Source organism: Hyla sarda, chromosome 5 (assembly GCF_029499605.1).
Source record: "Hyla sarda isolate aHylSar1 chromosome 5, aHylSar1.hap1, whole genome shotgun sequence".
Taxonomy (NCBI): Eukaryota; Metazoa; Chordata; class Amphibia; order Anura; family Hylidae; genus Hyla; species Hyla sarda.
In genome coordinates this window covers 323420581-323437775 of record NC_079193.1, presented here as the reverse complement: position 1 = coordinate 323437775, position 17195 = coordinate 323420581, and the positions used below count along the sequence as shown (strand labels likewise).

The 17195-nt window shown below is 40.7% G+C and overlaps 2 protein-coding genes and 1 long non-coding RNA gene across 7 annotated transcripts in view; 1 reads left to right on the top strand and 2 right to left on the bottom strand.

Annotated features, from left to right (window-relative positions):
- LOC130274231 (cytochrome P450 2D15-like) overlaps window positions 1-13879 on the top strand; it is a 43339-nt gene extending 29460 nt beyond the window's left edge. For 2 of the 3 annotated variants that reach the window (XM_056522308.1, XM_056522309.1), the window contains exons 7-10: window positions 1106-1247; window positions 3031-3218; window positions 6795-6936; window positions 13264-13878. In XM_056522308.1, the coding sequence (XP_056378283.1) occupies window positions 1106-1247; window positions 3031-3218; window positions 6795-6936; window positions 13264-13442 (651 nt within the window). In that variant the 3' untranslated portion in view covers window positions 13443-13878. Of the gene's footprint in view, window positions 1-1105; window positions 1248-3030; window positions 3219-6794; window positions 6937-13263 lie in introns of all 3 variants that reach the window. The other variant, XM_056522306.1, reaches the window with a different exon arrangement.
- On the bottom strand, window positions 1182-5755 carry LOC130274233 (uncharacterized). The gene is made up of 3 exons (XR_008844294.1): window positions 5395-5755; window positions 3353-3467; window positions 1182-1304 (listed from the first exon to the last, which is right to left on the bottom strand). It is a non-coding gene; the product is annotated as an uncharacterized LOC130274233 (long non-coding RNA).
- Window positions 13880-14031: 152 nt separating the features above from the next.
- The window catches only part of LOC130274230 (Y+L amino acid transporter 2-like), a 76746-nt gene continuing 73582 nt past the window's right edge, over window positions 14032-17195 (bottom strand). For all 3 annotated transcript variants that reach the window (XM_056522303.1, XM_056522304.1, XM_056522305.1), the window contains exons 9-10: window positions 15857-16040; window positions 14032-15224 (exon numbers count right to left, since the gene is read on the bottom strand). In XM_056522303.1, the coding sequence (XP_056378278.1) occupies window positions 15151-15224; window positions 15857-16040 (258 nt within the window). In that variant the 3' untranslated portion in view covers window positions 14032-15150. The remainder of the gene's footprint in view (window positions 15225-15856; window positions 16041-17195) is intronic.

The window sequence follows — 17195 nt, the reverse complement described above, 5'->3', positions numbered from 1 at the left end:
TGACTGGGCATCAATGACTGGACATGGGTGTGGAAAAACAACAGGAAAGAGTTGGGAAACTGAGAAACATGGCCACAGGACAAGAATGGGCTACCAGGCAGGTACATAAAACAACATGAAGGGGATACTGCTCCCATTACCTAAATAAACACATAGGACAATGATTTTAACTATTTTTGTGGAATGATGGGCGGCCACAGCGATTTATTGCTATTACCATTCCCAATGCCTTCTACAACCACTTGCTAAGAAGAGGTATGCCAACCATCAGACTTTTGGGGGCAAGTCTACCTTCACAGCACCTTTCTCCTCCAAAACTTCCTAATGACTGCCCAGTGTTATAGAAATATAAAACAGTAGTGATAAAAATATTTCAATAACAATACATGTTAAAATCCAGCTACAACAGGTCTCCAGGTCTCCAAGAAGAGGGCTACAGGTCAGAGGGGCTAATTATTACTGCCTCCAATGGAATGACTTCTGTTGGCACTTGTCTTAAAGGGGTATTCCGGCTTTATACATCTTATCCTCTATCCAAAGGATAAGGGATAAGATGTTTGATCACAGGGGTTCCGTCGCTGGGGACCTCCGCTATCTCTGTGCAGCCCCCAGCATTCTGTGCCGGGTGCTGCCTCCGAGGCGGGGACGTGACTTCACAGCAACGCCCCTAGTGACATCACACCACGTCCCACCATTCATGTCTATGGGACATAGATATGAATGGAGGGGGTGTGGCCGTGACGTCATGCCCCGGTCTCGGAGGCAGCACCCAGCATAGATTGCTGGAGGCTGCACTGAGATCGCAGGGTTGCCCAGTAACAGGACCCCTGCAATAATACATCTTATCCCTTATCCTTTGGATAGGGGATAAGATGCATAAAGTCAGAATACCCCTTTAAGGTTGAGCCGTGATGCCATACTAGTAAGTGGGTGGAGGACCTCAAATTCTTTTAAATGTCCAAAAACTTTCAAAATGGGTGAGGCTCCGTAATACTTTCCCTTTTTGCATCCTGATTCGCGAAATTGTCAAACCAAGTATGAAAGTGGAATAATCCTTTTTTTTGCCTTTGATGTCTGAAACAGCAGTTTTTTTCTGTGCCCCCAGAATAAAGACAATCCCAGCAGCAGTTTCACTGAAGAGACACTTCTCATTGTTATGGCAGATCTCTTTGTAGCGGGGACGGATACGACATCTAACACTTTACGTTGGTCTCTCTTGATGATGCTGCTTCATCCTCACATTCAGAGTAAGTATTGTAGCTACTGTCAGCAAGTTATTCTCTTAAAGTCTACCGCACCGTTTCCTGGCAGAAGTAAATGGTGAAAAATGCAGTGAGTGAGTGGTCAGGTGGTCTGGGAATCTTACAACTTAACCTTTCCCGATATTTTTTTTGAGCTGGATTCACACAGTCATACTGTTTTACTATAGTGAGAATTAAGGTTTTTTGTTTGTTTGTGTGCCAGTCAATATGCCCCCTTTTTTTCTGGGACGCGTGACAACATTTTGGCACATTGCACGTGTGCGAAACCCCCCAAAAATCTGAGTAAAGCTACATTTTGTAATCTGTTTCTTCAAGTGTCAGTTTTGGGGATTTTGAACATTTTTTTCTGTTCTTTTATCACTTTAAAGGGGTACTCCACTGGAAAAAAATTTTTTTAAATCAGCTGGTGCCAGAAAGTTAAACAGATTTGTAAATTACTTCTATTAAAAAATCCTAATGTTTCTAGTACTTATAAGCTTCTGTATGTTCCACAGGAAGTTCTTTTCTTTTTTAATTTCCTTCTTGTCTGACCACATGCTCTCTGCTGACACCTCTGTCCATGTCAGGAACTGTCCAGAGCAGGACAGGTTTGCTATGGGGATTTGCTTTTACTGGACAGTTCCTAAAATGGACAGAGATGTCAGCAGAGAGCACTGTGCTCAGACAGAAAGGAAATTGAAAAGAAAAGAACTTCCTGTGGAGCATACAGAAGCTGATAAGTACTGGAAAGATTAAGATGTTTTAAGTCATTTACAAATCTGATCAACTTTCTGGCACCAGTTGATTTAAAAAAAAAAATTCCAGTGGAGTACCCCTTAAATCTGTGTGAAAAACACCTATCTGAAAGCAGCGATAAAAATAAAAAAAAAGCTGAAAAAATTTAGGCAGTTTTTTGGATAATTTATTTGCCATTTTATCAAGTAAAAAAAAACCACGAATAATACAGTAAGTTGTGTCGAAACTTTGTCCAGACTTGCTGGGAATTGTTGTTTTGCAACATCTGGAGGTTCACAGTTTGGAGACCACAGGTGTAAAGCATAGACCAACTGAGTTCATCCAGAGCACGAGACATCTATTGTAGCCGTTCACTTGCTCACTAATAAAAGCCTTGAACTAAGGCCCCTTAAGTTATCTCAGTATTCCCTTTTTGAGTACTTGAAAGTGAATTTTTATAGCAGAAAACACCTTTAATAAGAATTGTAGGAATTGTCAAAAATCATATTCTGTGGTGCAGCTACAGACTTGTTCACACTTTGAAAAAGTGCATTGTGCATTCAAAATCTTTTTGCACCTTAAAGGGATATTCCAGGCAAAAACTTTTTTTTTTTAATATATATCAACTGGCTCCGGAAAGGTAAACAGATTTGTAAATTACTTCTATTAAAAAATCTTAATCCTTCCAATAGTTATTAGCTTCTGAAGTTGAGTTGCTGTTTTCTGTCTAACTGCTTTCTGATTTCTCATTTTTGCACCGTATCTGGTTTTATTGCCGGACTGAAAACTGCGGTAAGCTGCGATTTTCAGTCCGGCAATGAAACTGATACGGTGAAAAAATTAGCTGACCAGAGTCACAATCTGACTCCGGCTGGTTCATTTAAATGAATGGGATGCGGCGCGGGTCCGGCAGGGATATAGCAGCGGATATTTTTAAATTTCCTTGCTGGATCCGGTTGTCGTATGTCCAAAATGTTGTGAGAATGCACCCTTAGTGTAGGACGATGCTGGTGATGTCTAAATGAATATATGTATTAATTTTGTTCTTTTGCAGAGAAGGTCCATGAAGAAATTGATCGTGTAATCGTCAGTGACCGACTACCCTCAGTAGAGGACCAGCCTAATATGCCATATACCACTGCAGTCATCCATGAAGTCCAGCGATTTGGGAATATCTTGCCTATGGCTTTGCTCCACATGACATACCGAAACACCAATATCCAAGGATATGACATCCCTAAGGTTGAGTATCTCTTACCAGTATATACACAGTATAATGCATAATAATGATAATCCTGATAAATAGATCTTAAGAAATCGAGGGCCTATCTTCCATATAAGCCATCATTATAGATTATTTCACTCTTCACACTTACACAGAGATTGCAGAAATGGCACTAAGTATTCCAATGGTGACCCCCGTGATCCGGAAGTGTGTCATAATTTCCATAAACAAGGCCGGTAACCATGACAAGGAGGCATCCTCTACATCTAGGGCAAAGAAAGTATTTCCATCATCACAGACAGAGTTTCTTTACTGTAAGAGCAGTGAAATTATGGTGCACTCTGCCACATGATGTTGTGACTTCAGACTCAATAACAAGTTTATTTTTTTTAAGACATTTTTTTTTTTAATGTCATATTGGGGCTGGGAAGGAATTTTTCCTCTGACATGGGGCAATTGGCATCAGCCTCATGGGGTTTTTTGCCTTCCTCTCGATCAACACAGTAGGGTTCTAGGTTAAACTCTATGGAATCTTTTTTTTTCAACCTTACAAACTACATTACTATGTAGGTCTGCCTCTTTCTAGTAAATCCAAAATGTTAGACATACAGTCATCACTAGAGAATACCATACCCCAAACAGTAGTTCCTCACAGTACATTACTGACAAATAAAGTGAATGGTTACCATCTAATGCCTCTTGTGGCCACTGTGGGTGAGAGAGCAACTACAAGATTATTGGACCCTCTCTATGCTATTATGTGCACGCTAATTCTACGGGTGGATCTTGGCGGTTTTCCTGTTGAAACTGCAGCACTCCCGTTTTGGTCGGGGGGGGGGGGGGGGGGGGTATCCCTACTCTATTGACCAAGGCCTTCTTGTTGTGGGTTTATTCCACAATCTCCTGATCATTGGATGCACACTTGTGTACTCATTGGCTATGTTCTCACGGCAGAATTTCTGTATGGAATTCCGTATAAGAATTCCGCACAGAAATTCTGCAGCAGCAGAATCCCATTGATTTCAATAGGATTTTGCTGCACTGTGCAGATGGCAGAATTAGTGTGGAAATCCTTATTCCAGTGTCCCGGTGCAATACCTTGTACAGTACCTTGTGTGCTTAGTCCCCAAAGTCAGAGTTCCTATGTATCGGTAGGATCCTCCTGGTGGGATAACCCCTAGTCACCTCTTCCTTCTTTGATTTTATTGTGTTTGATGTGTATAATTGTATATATTTTATTATAAGTATAGTACTTCCAGGACCTTAGGTCACATGACTAATAAGTCTAATGTTAAGTTAAGCTTAAGGACCTTCCAGGGCACGTGATGTGGTCACATGATGTACCATAATGCTTTGTGAAAGGACTGACAGCTGGTGGGAACCAATAAGCTCTAAGCCTGCCCCTCTCCATATATGGGAGCTGTTAACCAATCCTTGCTCTCTTGGGTTCCAGACTAGCAGAGAGAGAGGAGATCCGTGCAAACCTACAAGACAAAACTAGGCCTGAAGCCTAACAATTCAGCAGCTTACTAAATGTGAGTCTACCAAATCTAAATCCCCTTAATCCTGCGTGACTGCTGGACCTAAATAATTCCCCTAAATCCAGCGGAACAGCGTAATTCCAGACTCAGAGCTTATAAACTACAAGGTCCCAACCAACTGTGAGGAATTTACAGACTGCTCTTCTGTATAGACTGTTTGCCGTTATCAACCTGCATAAAAGCCGCAGTAAAGATATCTACAGTTACTAGACCTCCGGTTGTGGACAATCCTTTATTCCTCCCTATAGTTCCTGGGACGGGTGGCGGTAGGACATATATATATATATGTATGTGAGGAAGAACCCGCACCCTGGCGTCACGACAGTTAAGGGTTAATCCAACACCCTTTCACCACTGCACAGCTACACCACCTACACCCTACACCCCCAAGCTACCACATCGGCATCCGTAAAAACATTGAACATGTTCAATGTTTCTGCGGACTCTGCATGGAAATGCATTACTGAGTGGTCTTGGCGCTGGCATGGAAACATTCTGCTGTGTGAACCCAGCCATTGTCACCTCAAGATCATTGCCTTTGTATTAGTTTTTTATATTTTATATTTATAATTACTATCTATTAAAGGAGAACTCCGGAGTAGGAAAATTATCGTCCATACTGCCGGCAGTAAAAAAATAAACAGGTAAATACCTTCCTTCACTCTCCCAGTGCCTTCGGTAACCGGCTCCGGTCTCCGCCACGATCCTCTTCCTGGTTGCTGGTGGTCGGCGAGTCATACTGCACTCAGCCAATCACCGGCCGCAGCGAAGTCCCGATTTGACCGGCGATAGGCTGGGCAGCAGTGTGAGAACGTTTCAAGACACACAATTCTTCACTACACCGGCACCTGCTGCCGGGGCCGAAAAAGGTTACACTGCTGCTCAGCCTATCGCCGGCCTAGTCTGGACTTCGCTGCGGCTGGTGAGTTCAGTAAGACTCGCAGACCACCAGCAACCAGGAAGAGGATCACGGCGGAGGCCGGAGCCAGTTACCGGAGGCACTGGGAGAGAGAAGGAAGGTATGTACCTCTTTATTTTTTTTACTGCCAGCAGTATGGACGGTAACTTTCCTATTCTGGAGTTCTCCTTTAAGGGTGCGTCACAAGGGCCCTGTGATTACACTACCTAATTTTATTTGTTCTAATTTACAAATCGGTTTCACTTTCTGGCACCAGTTGATTTGAAAACATTTGTTTTCCACTTGTTTCCACCGGAGTTTCCCTTTAAACTTTTAGTAACAGTGGTGCAAGGTACTACAGTGATGTGCCGATCACCACGTGATTCAAGCATTTCTATGGAAGAATTTGCGGAAAAGACATTTTTACTGGCGTTTTTGTTTCAACCAATAGAGGTCTATGAAAGGAAAAACACCATGAAAGCCCCCCAAAAAATGCCAAAGCCAGAGGAAGCCAAAAAACACTGCCCATGGGTGAAATTTTTTTAAAAACAAACAAAAACAAAAAAAATGTAGATATGGCATTTTATGTTTCCCTATTGACTTTCTGCAAACATCTGGCCACCAAAAATTACCATGCGGTGAAAACTGTTTATTTTTTTTTTTGTTTGTTATTGATGATTTCGGACAAAAAAAGGTGTGCTGGTTTCTAGCCTAAGGGGATAAACTTTAGGCTATGTTCACATCAGCGCAAGCATTATTATGTTCACTGGGGGAGCTTTATTAAAACCTGTTCTGAGGAAAAGTTGACCAGTTGCCCATAGCAACCAGAATCAGAGTGCTTCTTTCATTTTTAAAGAGGCCTGTGAAAATGAAAGAAGCGATCTGATTGGCTCCTATGGGCAACTGGTCAACTTTTCCTCAACACAGGTTTTAGTATATGGTGTTGCAGTCCTTTTGTATAAACGTTTGGCTGGAAACTATAGGCTACAGCAGTGTTTTCCAAACAGAGTGCCTCCAGCTATTGCAAAACTACAACTCCCAGCCGTTGGCTGTCCGGGCATGCTGGGAGTTGTAGTTTTGCAACAGCTGTAAAGCACGCTGTTTGGAAGACACTGGGTTACGATATTATGTATTTGTTTTCCTCATCATCTTAGGGCACCACGATCATACCCAACTTGACTTCCGTTTTGAAGGATAAGAACATATGGAAGAAACCTCATCAGTTCTACCCAGAACATTTCTTAGACTCTGAAGGGAAGTTTGTAAAGAATGAAGCATTCATACCGTTCTCTGCAGGTAATGAACACAACTAATAATGATACAGCAATCATGTGTTTAAGGAGTATTATAGGACTTTATTTTTATTTGACTGTGCTACAGGGGCTGTAAAGTTAGTGTAGTTCATAATATAGGGTCTATACTGGGTTTCGTGGTGGTCTCGCAATTCTTCTGTGATCTTTGCCCTGATATTTATTTTTCAACAGCATACAAAACCTGAGTGTTGTCTCAGGTTTTCCCAGGTTGCAGTGTGGCCCGAGACATTGCATCACTAGTCAGATGTTGAAAGGGAGCGTGTGTGCTTCAATGGGTGGAGCGACCACTGGGTGGGAGAGAGATCGATTTGCAGGGAATTGTAGTTTTGCAACCGCTGGAGGCACCCTGGTTAGAAAACACCGGTCCATTCGTAACAGCACAGCATGGAAGGCAGCTCAGGTGTGGCTGATGTGTGGGATGGAGAAAAGTGACCTCACACATACAAACAAGGTATCCTGGGACCTGTAGTTAGAGGGAGGTAACCCTAACAGGAAATAGCCATTTCACAAAAAGTTGCCTCACAAAACAGCCATTTAGCCCAAAGACAAGCAGTTTAGTGCTAAAATCATGGTGGATAACTCCTTTAATGTTCTGACCAGAAATCTGTATTTACTTGAGTAGGAAAGTCTCCATGAAGTTCTCAATGTATGGGAATTTTCCAAGACAATGGCTTATCCTTAGGATGTGTAAAGGGTCTATGCCATCATTAACTGCTCCATTCAGACAGGAGTCTTTGTTGACCCCTGTTCTTGAGATCCTAAAGACTTTGACCACCCTGTGGATAGAGCAGAAGTGTTAATGGTGGGACAACTCTTTGAATAAGTGGAAGATCCCCTCCCCCCTCCCATCAGAACATAGGAACTGAGTGCCATGGTTCCTTCATTGTTCAACCAGATGTAGCAGATGTCCGTATTCACAGGTGCCTTGTTCTGCAGCTAAGCCCCCTTCACCTATATTGTGATCATCATCAGGGTATATATCTGCTTTTTCACCCTTTATTTGACCCCTTTTATATTAGAGATGTTTCCTTCTTTACCTCATACCTCAGCATATCCTAAGAGAACAAGCTTTGAAAAAAACAAATAAACATGATTTTGTGACATTGGGTAATGTTTATACTGTTTCAGTCTACATCTGGGCACCCAGTGGTTGTGATATGAATTGCAGCCTGTGAAAGATTTTGCTAGCATGTTGCTATAAAGCAATGTTTTTGTACTGTGAAAGCCTGTTTAAAAAATGTTTTAAAAGGCAACAAATACATTAAAATAATAAACTAACTCATACTTAACTCTGCAATCCCGAGTTGATCTCCCATTTATCCTCTGGTCAGAACTCCAGTCTAACTTTAGGAGCCTAGGTCACATGACCAGCACAGCCAATATGCAGCGTCTGTGGTCACGCTCCGTAATTCTGGCTACCATCACTGGTCACAATGGTCAGAAGTACACAGTGTGACCACGAGGCTGTTGATTGGCTATCACGGTCATGTAATCCTTGGTCAAAAAAGACCGGAGTGCCAGTGAAAGGCTGAATGGGGAAAAGAGTTATGTAACCCATGAGTAAAAACTGGCCATTTTAATTACTTGGAGTATAATATCCCCAAGACTGTTAGGCTTACCACAAGGCTTTGACTTTCATCATGGTAGTGGGGTTAATTTGTAGTAGATTTGTGGTTGCTTGACTTAGGCCTAAGGCCTCCTTTGAGATCCACCTCACAGACAGACTTCACTCCTCACCAAACTGTACCTCAGCACAAAGAGCAGGAGCTCAAGAGAGCGAGCTGAACCCTGACCTCACTATATATGGGAGGAATTTAGAGAGATCCCATTGGCCGGATAAGTCACATGTTCACCTCCGCATACTCCCCTTAACAACAAGGTCCTTGACAACAATAAATTTAAGGCAACAGAAACATAGATAATACAAATACATTAACCCTTAGGTAAGAGTACATTACATAGTGCATTATGTAGAGATCTGAGGAGAGAAGACCCATGACGGACATTGAGCAGCATCTGCCACACAGGATGGGCAGGAGCATAGAAGAACATGTGATTCTGTACTGGGTCACAACAATGTGCATGTACTATATGTGGTGCTCATTTCTTTAGTGTTGAAGCATTGCTGGTCTTGAGGATATAGGGGGAGATTTTATATAATTTTATTACTTCCTTTCAATAACAATAATTCTACATTTTTTTTATAAAATTGCATTTCCATTTTCTTTACATTCCACTTTTTTTAAAATCCTCCCTCCCCCTGTACACCTCTCAAGTCCGGTTCCAGTGCCCTGTCCAACTCACATCACCCACATACTCTTATTACCCATTTCAATAAGACCCCTCCTCTCCTCCCCCTCCCACATCACATCCCTAAAAAGACCACCATATAACTGTACAAAACAAAACAAAATGAGACAAAACAAAAAGGGGGGGGGGGGGTAGAGTGAAAATCCATGAGTCCAATTGCCCCCCGAAACAATGCCAGAACATGTCAGTAGCACAGAGGTTGACAAATGACAAGCTCAGAGTCCTGTCTACAAATGCCCGCAGTTTAGGTAATAAAATCAATGAACTTGGGTCAATAATGGCATCTCATAGTGTAGATTTAGTGGCTGTTGCTGAGACATGGTTTAATGAAAGTTATGACTGGGACATATCCATACCAGGGTACTCTTTATATAGAAGAGACAGAGAAGGCAAGAAAGGAGTGGCCCTATATGTGAAAGATAGCATAAAATCTAACCTAATATAAGTTAGTGAGGCTAACATGGAGTCATTTTGGGTTACATTTCAGTTTGGAAATCAGACAGTAACTCGTGTAGGTGTGATATATAGACCACCTGGCCAAGTTTAAAAATTAGATGATCTACTAGTTGAAGAAATATGTAAAATGACAATCATTATGGGAGACTTCAATCTTCCGTATATAAACTGGAAAACCAAAATAGCTAGTTCTGCCAGGAGTACAGATATTCTAAATTCCCTACTGGCATTATCTCTACAACAAGTGGTTGAGGAGCCAACCCGGAGGGAGGCCATTTTGGATTTGGTATTCACAAATGGGGATTTGGTGTATGATGTTATTGTACGCGAAAGCTTGGGATCTAGTGATCACCAGTCAGTGTGGTTTAATATAAGAACAGTGAAGGAGTCACACCACACAAAAACAAAAGTTTTAGTTTTTAGAAAAACAGACTTTTCAAAAATGAGATTAGTCATAAATGAGTCCCTATCAGACTGGAACAAATTATTCATTATTATGCATTATTGAAGGCAACAGAAAATTGCATTAGACTTGTCAGTAAAAGTAGGAAAAGGAAGAGACCACTGTGGTACTCAGCAGAAGTGGCCAAAAAACATAAAAACAAAAAGCTAGCATTTTGTAATTATAAAACAACCCAGAGAAGTGAAGATAGGGAAATCTAGAAGATTAGGCAGAAAGAGATCAAGCAAGTTATAGGAACTTCTAAAGCGCAGGCAGAAGAAAAACTAGCTCAGTCTGTGAAAAAAGGGGAGAACACTTTCTTCAGATATATAAATGAAAAAAGGAAATTAAAACAAGGAATAACTAAATTAAAAACAAAGGAAGGAAGGTATGTAGAAGAGAATAAAGGGCAAGCCGACTGTCTTAATGAATGCTTCTGTTCAGTTTTTACAGAAGAAAAAGAAGGAAAAGGACCTCCATTAGGAAGGAAGACTAATGAATCATTTGATGCATGTGTCTTTACAGAGGAAGAGGTTCTATGTTTGCTGTCTAAAGTGAAGGCAAATAAGTCACAGGGGCCTGATGGGATACACCAAAAAGTATTAAAAGAGCTTAGTGGTGAGCTAGCAAAACAGGTAAAAGATTTATTTAATCAATCACTGGTAACAGGAGTTGTCCCGGAAGATTGGAAATTAGCAAATGTTGTGCCAATTCACAAGAAAGGTAGTAGGGACGAATCAAGCAACTATAGGCCTGTAAGTCTGACATCAATAGTGGGGAAATTAATAAAAACCCTACTAAAGGATAAGATTGTAGAACATGTAAAATACCGTGGACTGCAAGAGGAAAAACAACATGAGTTTACTTCAGGGAGATCATGTCAAACAAAACGTATTGATTTTTTTTTGACTGGGTGACTAAAATAATAGATGGCGGAGGGGCAGTAGACATCGCATATCTAGATTTTAGTAAGGCTTTTGACACTGTGCCACGTGGAAGACTTATCAATAAACTACAGTCATTGAGCTTGGACTTCCATATTGTTGAGTGGATTAGTCAGTGGCTGAATGACAGACAGAGGGTTGTAGTCAATGGAGTATATTCAGAGCAAGGTCTTGTTACCAGTGGGATACCTCAGGGATCTGTACTGGGACCAATTTTGTTTATTTTCTTCATTAGTGATATCGCAAAAGGTCTCGATGGTAAAGTATGTCTTTTTGCTGATAACACAAAGATATGTAACAGGGTTGATGTTCCTGAAGGGATATGCAAAATGGAAAAGAATTTAGGAAAACTAGAAGAATGGTCAGAACTCTGGCAACTGAAATTTTATGTGGATAGGTGCAAGATAATGTGCCTGGGGCGTAAAAACCCTCGGGCAGAATATAGAATATTTTACACAGTCCTGACCTCAGTATCTGAGGAGAGGGATTTAGGAACAATTATTTCAGAAGACGTAAAGGTACAGAACACTGGTGAGACCTCACTTGGAGTATTGTGCGCAGTACTGGAGGCCGTATCTCCAAAAGGATATAGATACTCTAGAGAGAGTTCAAAGATACTAAACTAGTACATGGATTGCAGGATAAAGCTTACCATGAAAGGTTAAAGGACCTTAACATGTATAGCTAGGAAGAAAGAAGAGACAGAGGGGATATGATAGAGACTTTTAAATACATAAAGGGAATCAACACGGTAAAGGAGGAGAGCATATTTAAAAGAAGAAAAACTACCACAAGAGGACATAGTTTTAAATTAAAGGGGCAAAAGTTTAAAAGTAATATCAGGAAGTATTACTTTACTGAGAGAGTAGTGGATGCATGGAATAGCCTTCCTTTAGAGATGGTCGCTGCAAATACAGTGAAGGAGTTTAAACATGCATGGGATAAGCATAAGACTATTGATAAGATTCAGATTATTGGGCAGACTAGATGGGCCAAATAGTTCTTATCTGCCGACACATTCTATGTTTCTATGAGACAAAACAATAATATTAACTCCTGCGCACCCTCCAGGATCAGCAGTTTTGAGGAGAGTATATTTAACAAACTACTATACACTTTTTTTTGTTTTTATTTTTAAGAGACTACTCATCTTTTATTCATTCACTTGGTCAAGTGGGAGGGCCCTCAATCACTCAATTCTATTCCATCACGGGGGATAGAGGAGCTGAGAGATAGAGGGAAGGGGAGAGACACCAAGAGAAAGGGGGTGAAAGAAGTGGGAAAAAAGAAAAAAGAGAAGGGACAGAAACAGAGGGGAAAAAATATAATAATAATAGTAATCCCTCCCCTTCTTAGGGTTACTTCTGATTTTGGTTGGATAGAGCACCTCCCCTTACAGATACATAATCACAACAACCCCCCCCCCCCTACCCCACCCCATGGCAGAAGGGGAAGAAGAAAAAAAAAGAAAAACATTTTTTTATCCAAGACTCTCCACCAAGCACAACCTCTCTCTCTCTCTCTCTCTCTCTCTCTCTCTCTCTCTCTCTCTCTCTCTCTCTCTCTCTCTCTCTCTCTCTCTCTCTCTCTCTCTCTCTCTCTCCCTCTCTCTCTCTCTCTCTCTCTCTCTCCATCATACCCTCAATCCACCTATCCCAAATTGCATGGAATTTTGACAAACATCCGGCCTTGACCCAACAAAACTCAAAGTTCATCATCTTACATACTGTAGCATTAAATTCATCAATGTTTGGGACTTCTTTGGACATCCAGTTTCTTGCCACCAATAGTCTGCTTACAAATAAAAATTTTCCTCTTAAAATCTTATCCATCCTTCTTCTTTCTGTTCTTCCTCCCCCTAATAACCAAGTTTTCAATTTATCTCTCTCCTCCAACTTTAACCTTCCCTCCGTCATCCTTATTACCTAATAGGGGGAGATTAATCAAAACCTGTGCAGAGAAAGAGTGGTGCAGTTGTCCATAGCAACCAATCAGATGGCTTCTTTGATTTTTCACAGGCCTCTTTAAAAATGAAAGAAGCGATCTGATTGGTTACTATGGGCAACTGCACCACTCTTCCTCTGCACAGGTTTTGATAAATCTCCCCAATATTGTCTTAAGCTGTAGAGTTTTTCATATTCTTCTCATTTATGTTTAGGCCGTCGAATATGTGTGGGAGAGCAGCTGGCAAGAATGGATCTCTTCATTTTCTTTACGTCTCTATTACAACATTTCGAATTTCATATTCCAGATGATCAGCCATATCCTAGACATGATCCGGTGTTTACCTTCAACTACAGTCCTCACCCCTTTCAGGTCTGCTGCAAGGAACGCTAACACTCAACAGTCAGACATGCCGCCATACTAACCAATTGTATTATTTTAGTTTTTTTTACGCAGTGTATTCTCACAAGTTATATCAAGCTTTGACTTTCAATGACACCAGTATCAATATATACCCAGCTGAAATGTTTATTTCAGCTGTGGAAATTATGGAAATTTTTCTCATCTGCCAGACCTTGTATTTTTTATGGTCCCTCCTTAATAAAGAAAACTTGAACAAAAAGTGCCAGTTTTGCCCATATCAAGCAGTCAGCGAAGTTTTTTTTTTTTTATAGCAGAGGGCCAGGAGAGAACAAGATGCGGGCACTACGGAACTAAGCAGCCACTAAGACGTGCAGCGACACACAGAGCGGGACTGGACTGAGGGAAGCCTGTAGCGGAAGTGCAGAGCTAAAGCAGAAAGCATGCAGCGAGGACAAAGAACAGACAGGAGCCGCACTCACCATCCAGGACTTTTATTTTCTTCCGGTCATCGGCAAGATGTAACAGGCGGGGGAATGGAGAGGAGGACGGGTCCCCGTCCTCCTCTCCATTCCCCCACCTGTTACATCTTGCCGATGACCGGAAGAAAATAAAAGTCCTGGATGGTGAGTGCGGCTCCTGTCTGTTCTTTGTCCTCGCTGCATGTTTTTTTTATATTTCCACACTGTAACACTAGAATTTTTTTATGTGTTAGGCCAATAGTCTGTACAATTTTGTAGAGTGACACAGATTGGCATGAAGAGTAGTTGAAATTTATTTTTGGATTAACATTGTTAGTATTTGCTCCAAAACGTAAGGCTAAGTGCACATCTGAGTTCGAGCGCCGTTCACAGAATCCACTCCAATAGAAAGACATGAGTGGAGAAAAAGAATGCAAGCAGAAATCTTTTCTCTGCTCAAACCTGCTATTAAACAGATACCAGAAGGAAACCAGAAAGACCCCATTTAAGTGAATGGGGTCCTTTGGTGTCCGTTGGGCAATGGACTATTAGAAGTCACATTATTCCTAGTCGGGCTGACTAGGAATAAAATGTATTTCAATGCTTGTCATCTGCATTGGAGTACCTGACCGGTACCAAAGTGTAATGTCTATTTGCTTGTAGTAATGCTGTAGTATTCCAAGGCCATCCTATGTCCTATGGTATTGTAGGTGGCCATGGAGGAGGATATCTCTGTAATATGGAGCCATTCATCGGAATCAACCAAAAAGATTTAAAATGATATTGGAGATTCTGTCTACAGAAGTGTGTAAACGTGGTTTCATGAAGAGTGGTAACTGTTATGACATCATATGTAAAGGTAAACTGTCTTAGGATGTGGAGACCAAGGAGAAAGCGGATTTCACATTGGAAAGGAACTCTGAGACCTCTAATGGGGAGAAGTCTGAATGCTTGAGATGTTTGAGGATTTTTATTATATAAAAATGAAGCAAAAAGGGGAAAAAATTGAACATGTATTCAGTGGTTGTACAGACAATGCATTTTGTGTTAATACTTAACACTTCATCAGGTCCATATAGGTCGTGCATGTCTATGGTTACACCCTTGCATAAAATGAATACAAGAATACAATGTGAATGTCAATTTTATTTAAAACAAAAATCAAACAAGTTTTTAATTACATTAAAAAAAAAGTATACAGGGTTAATGTCCGAGTATAAAGTTGTAACAATCCATCACCAGGAACCGGTCAGTAACTCAGAATTCAGCAACATTGGGCCTCATAATTTCTTGTCTTCATCCAGGTCAGTTAGGCAGCAGTTACAGAGAATTTGAATGTATTTTGTCATCCAAGCTTCAAAAGTTAATTAAAATAGGGTTAACAAATTGTTCACCAAATCATTCCATAGAAATATATATATATATTTCCCATCCCTTACATGTACTTCAAGATGTCAGTGAGGGGAGTATGTTTGGAATTGAAGATAATTCTGATCCTAGCCATTTATGTCCCAGATGCCACCATCAATAGTAGCCACTTTATTTGAGAAGATAGAAAGGGGTAGAGGGCTCCTTCCTTCACCCAATCACTCTCCAGCACACTGTAAAGACCCCCAATATCTCCCATTTTACTACTCCTAGTACAATAAACTGCAATTTATATTATATACACATTTTATAAATATATTTAAAAAAAAAGTTCCCCATTTGTCATATAAGAGGAGTATAAAAAAAAATATATACTGTAATTGGTATTACCCTATTTATCAGGAATAGCCAAAAAATTCCCAAAAAGATAGGTCCAATGTGTATTAGCCATGAAATACATAATTATTAACTATACTGTTTCCCAAAACAGCATCCACTGTGCTCTGGGGATTCCATCCATAACCGACCATGAATAATCCCTGATAGCGCAAAACCAAGATATGATATTAGATATAGAGACACGTCAGCCTCTAGAAACCCCATTGCTTTCATACTCACCACTAATACATGGAAGCAGTTTTTGTCTCTTTTGGAGAGGCAGGTAAACTCCGAGAAAGTAGGCAGGAATACCAGTCAGAGCGATTCCAACACCGATCAGTGAATTAATAGAATCACTATAGAGAGGGACAATGACAAGGTAGAGGCTGCAGAGGCAATACACGACGGGGAAGAAGAGGCTGACCTGTAAATAAGACACAATTGTTTCATGATTGAAACATAAGAAGACATTTATACTGTATCTCAATTCATTAATTAGATGCACAGAATGCTTGAAAAAAAAAATACTGGTGGCTTATATGAGAAAGGGGGGTGGGGGGGTTGAAAAACGGAATTTGCTGTTTTTTTGTGCAAACTCCGCCAGATTGGTCAAATTTGAAGAATTTGAAGAAATTTGAAGAATTTGAAGACATTTAGAAAAGTATGCAGTCCTTATATGGGCACTGTCATTGAAACAAATTTTTGCTATTGCTCTCCTTATGATGAATAAAAAAATCATTCTAATGTACTTGTTTAAAAAAAAAAAAAAAATGAAATTTGCTACGTTTTATTTGTGTTTAAAAAAAGCTGCCTCTAGGTGTCTCCCTACTTGTCCAGAGCATATTTCCCCCCCATCTGGCATGCCTGCTGAGGAACACCCCTTTCCAGTCTGTGAATCTTACAGAGACTGAGCAGAAAATACAGAGCAAGATCAAGGTAGAAAACTAAAAAATAATAAAAATAAAGGCAGGGGGTGGTTTATCATGATGGAGGTAGTGAACTGGGGGCATTGTAAAATGTAACAAGATCATGACAGGTACTCTTTAACGGGGTATGCCATGAAAAAACGTTTTTGTATATATCAATTGGCTCCAGAAAGTTAAACAGATTTGTAAATTACTTCTATTAAAAAATCTTAATCCTTTCAGTACTTATGAGCTTCTGAAGTTAAGGTTGTTCTTTTCTGTCTAAATCCTCTCTGATGACACCTATCTCGGGAAACACCCAGTTTAGAAGCAAATCCCCATAGAAAACCTCTTCTAAACTGGGCGTTTCCCGAGACAGGTGTCATCAGAAAGGATTTAGACAGAAAAGAACAACCTTAACTTCAGAAGCTCATAAGTACTGAAAGGATTACGATTTTTTAATAGAAGTAATTTACAAATCTGAACATGTGTCTGCACTCTTCCCCACCCCCTCAGCCCAACCCAATATAAGTAGTAGTTAGCTACATAAGGGACATTTCTTTCCTAGCAGCCTCCCAGTCTGACTGGGAGAGCATGGTAAGTGAGCTATTACACCTTGTTCACACTGGTGTGGTGCTGTGTGGCGTCCATTGCTGCTGTGGCGCCGTGTCTGC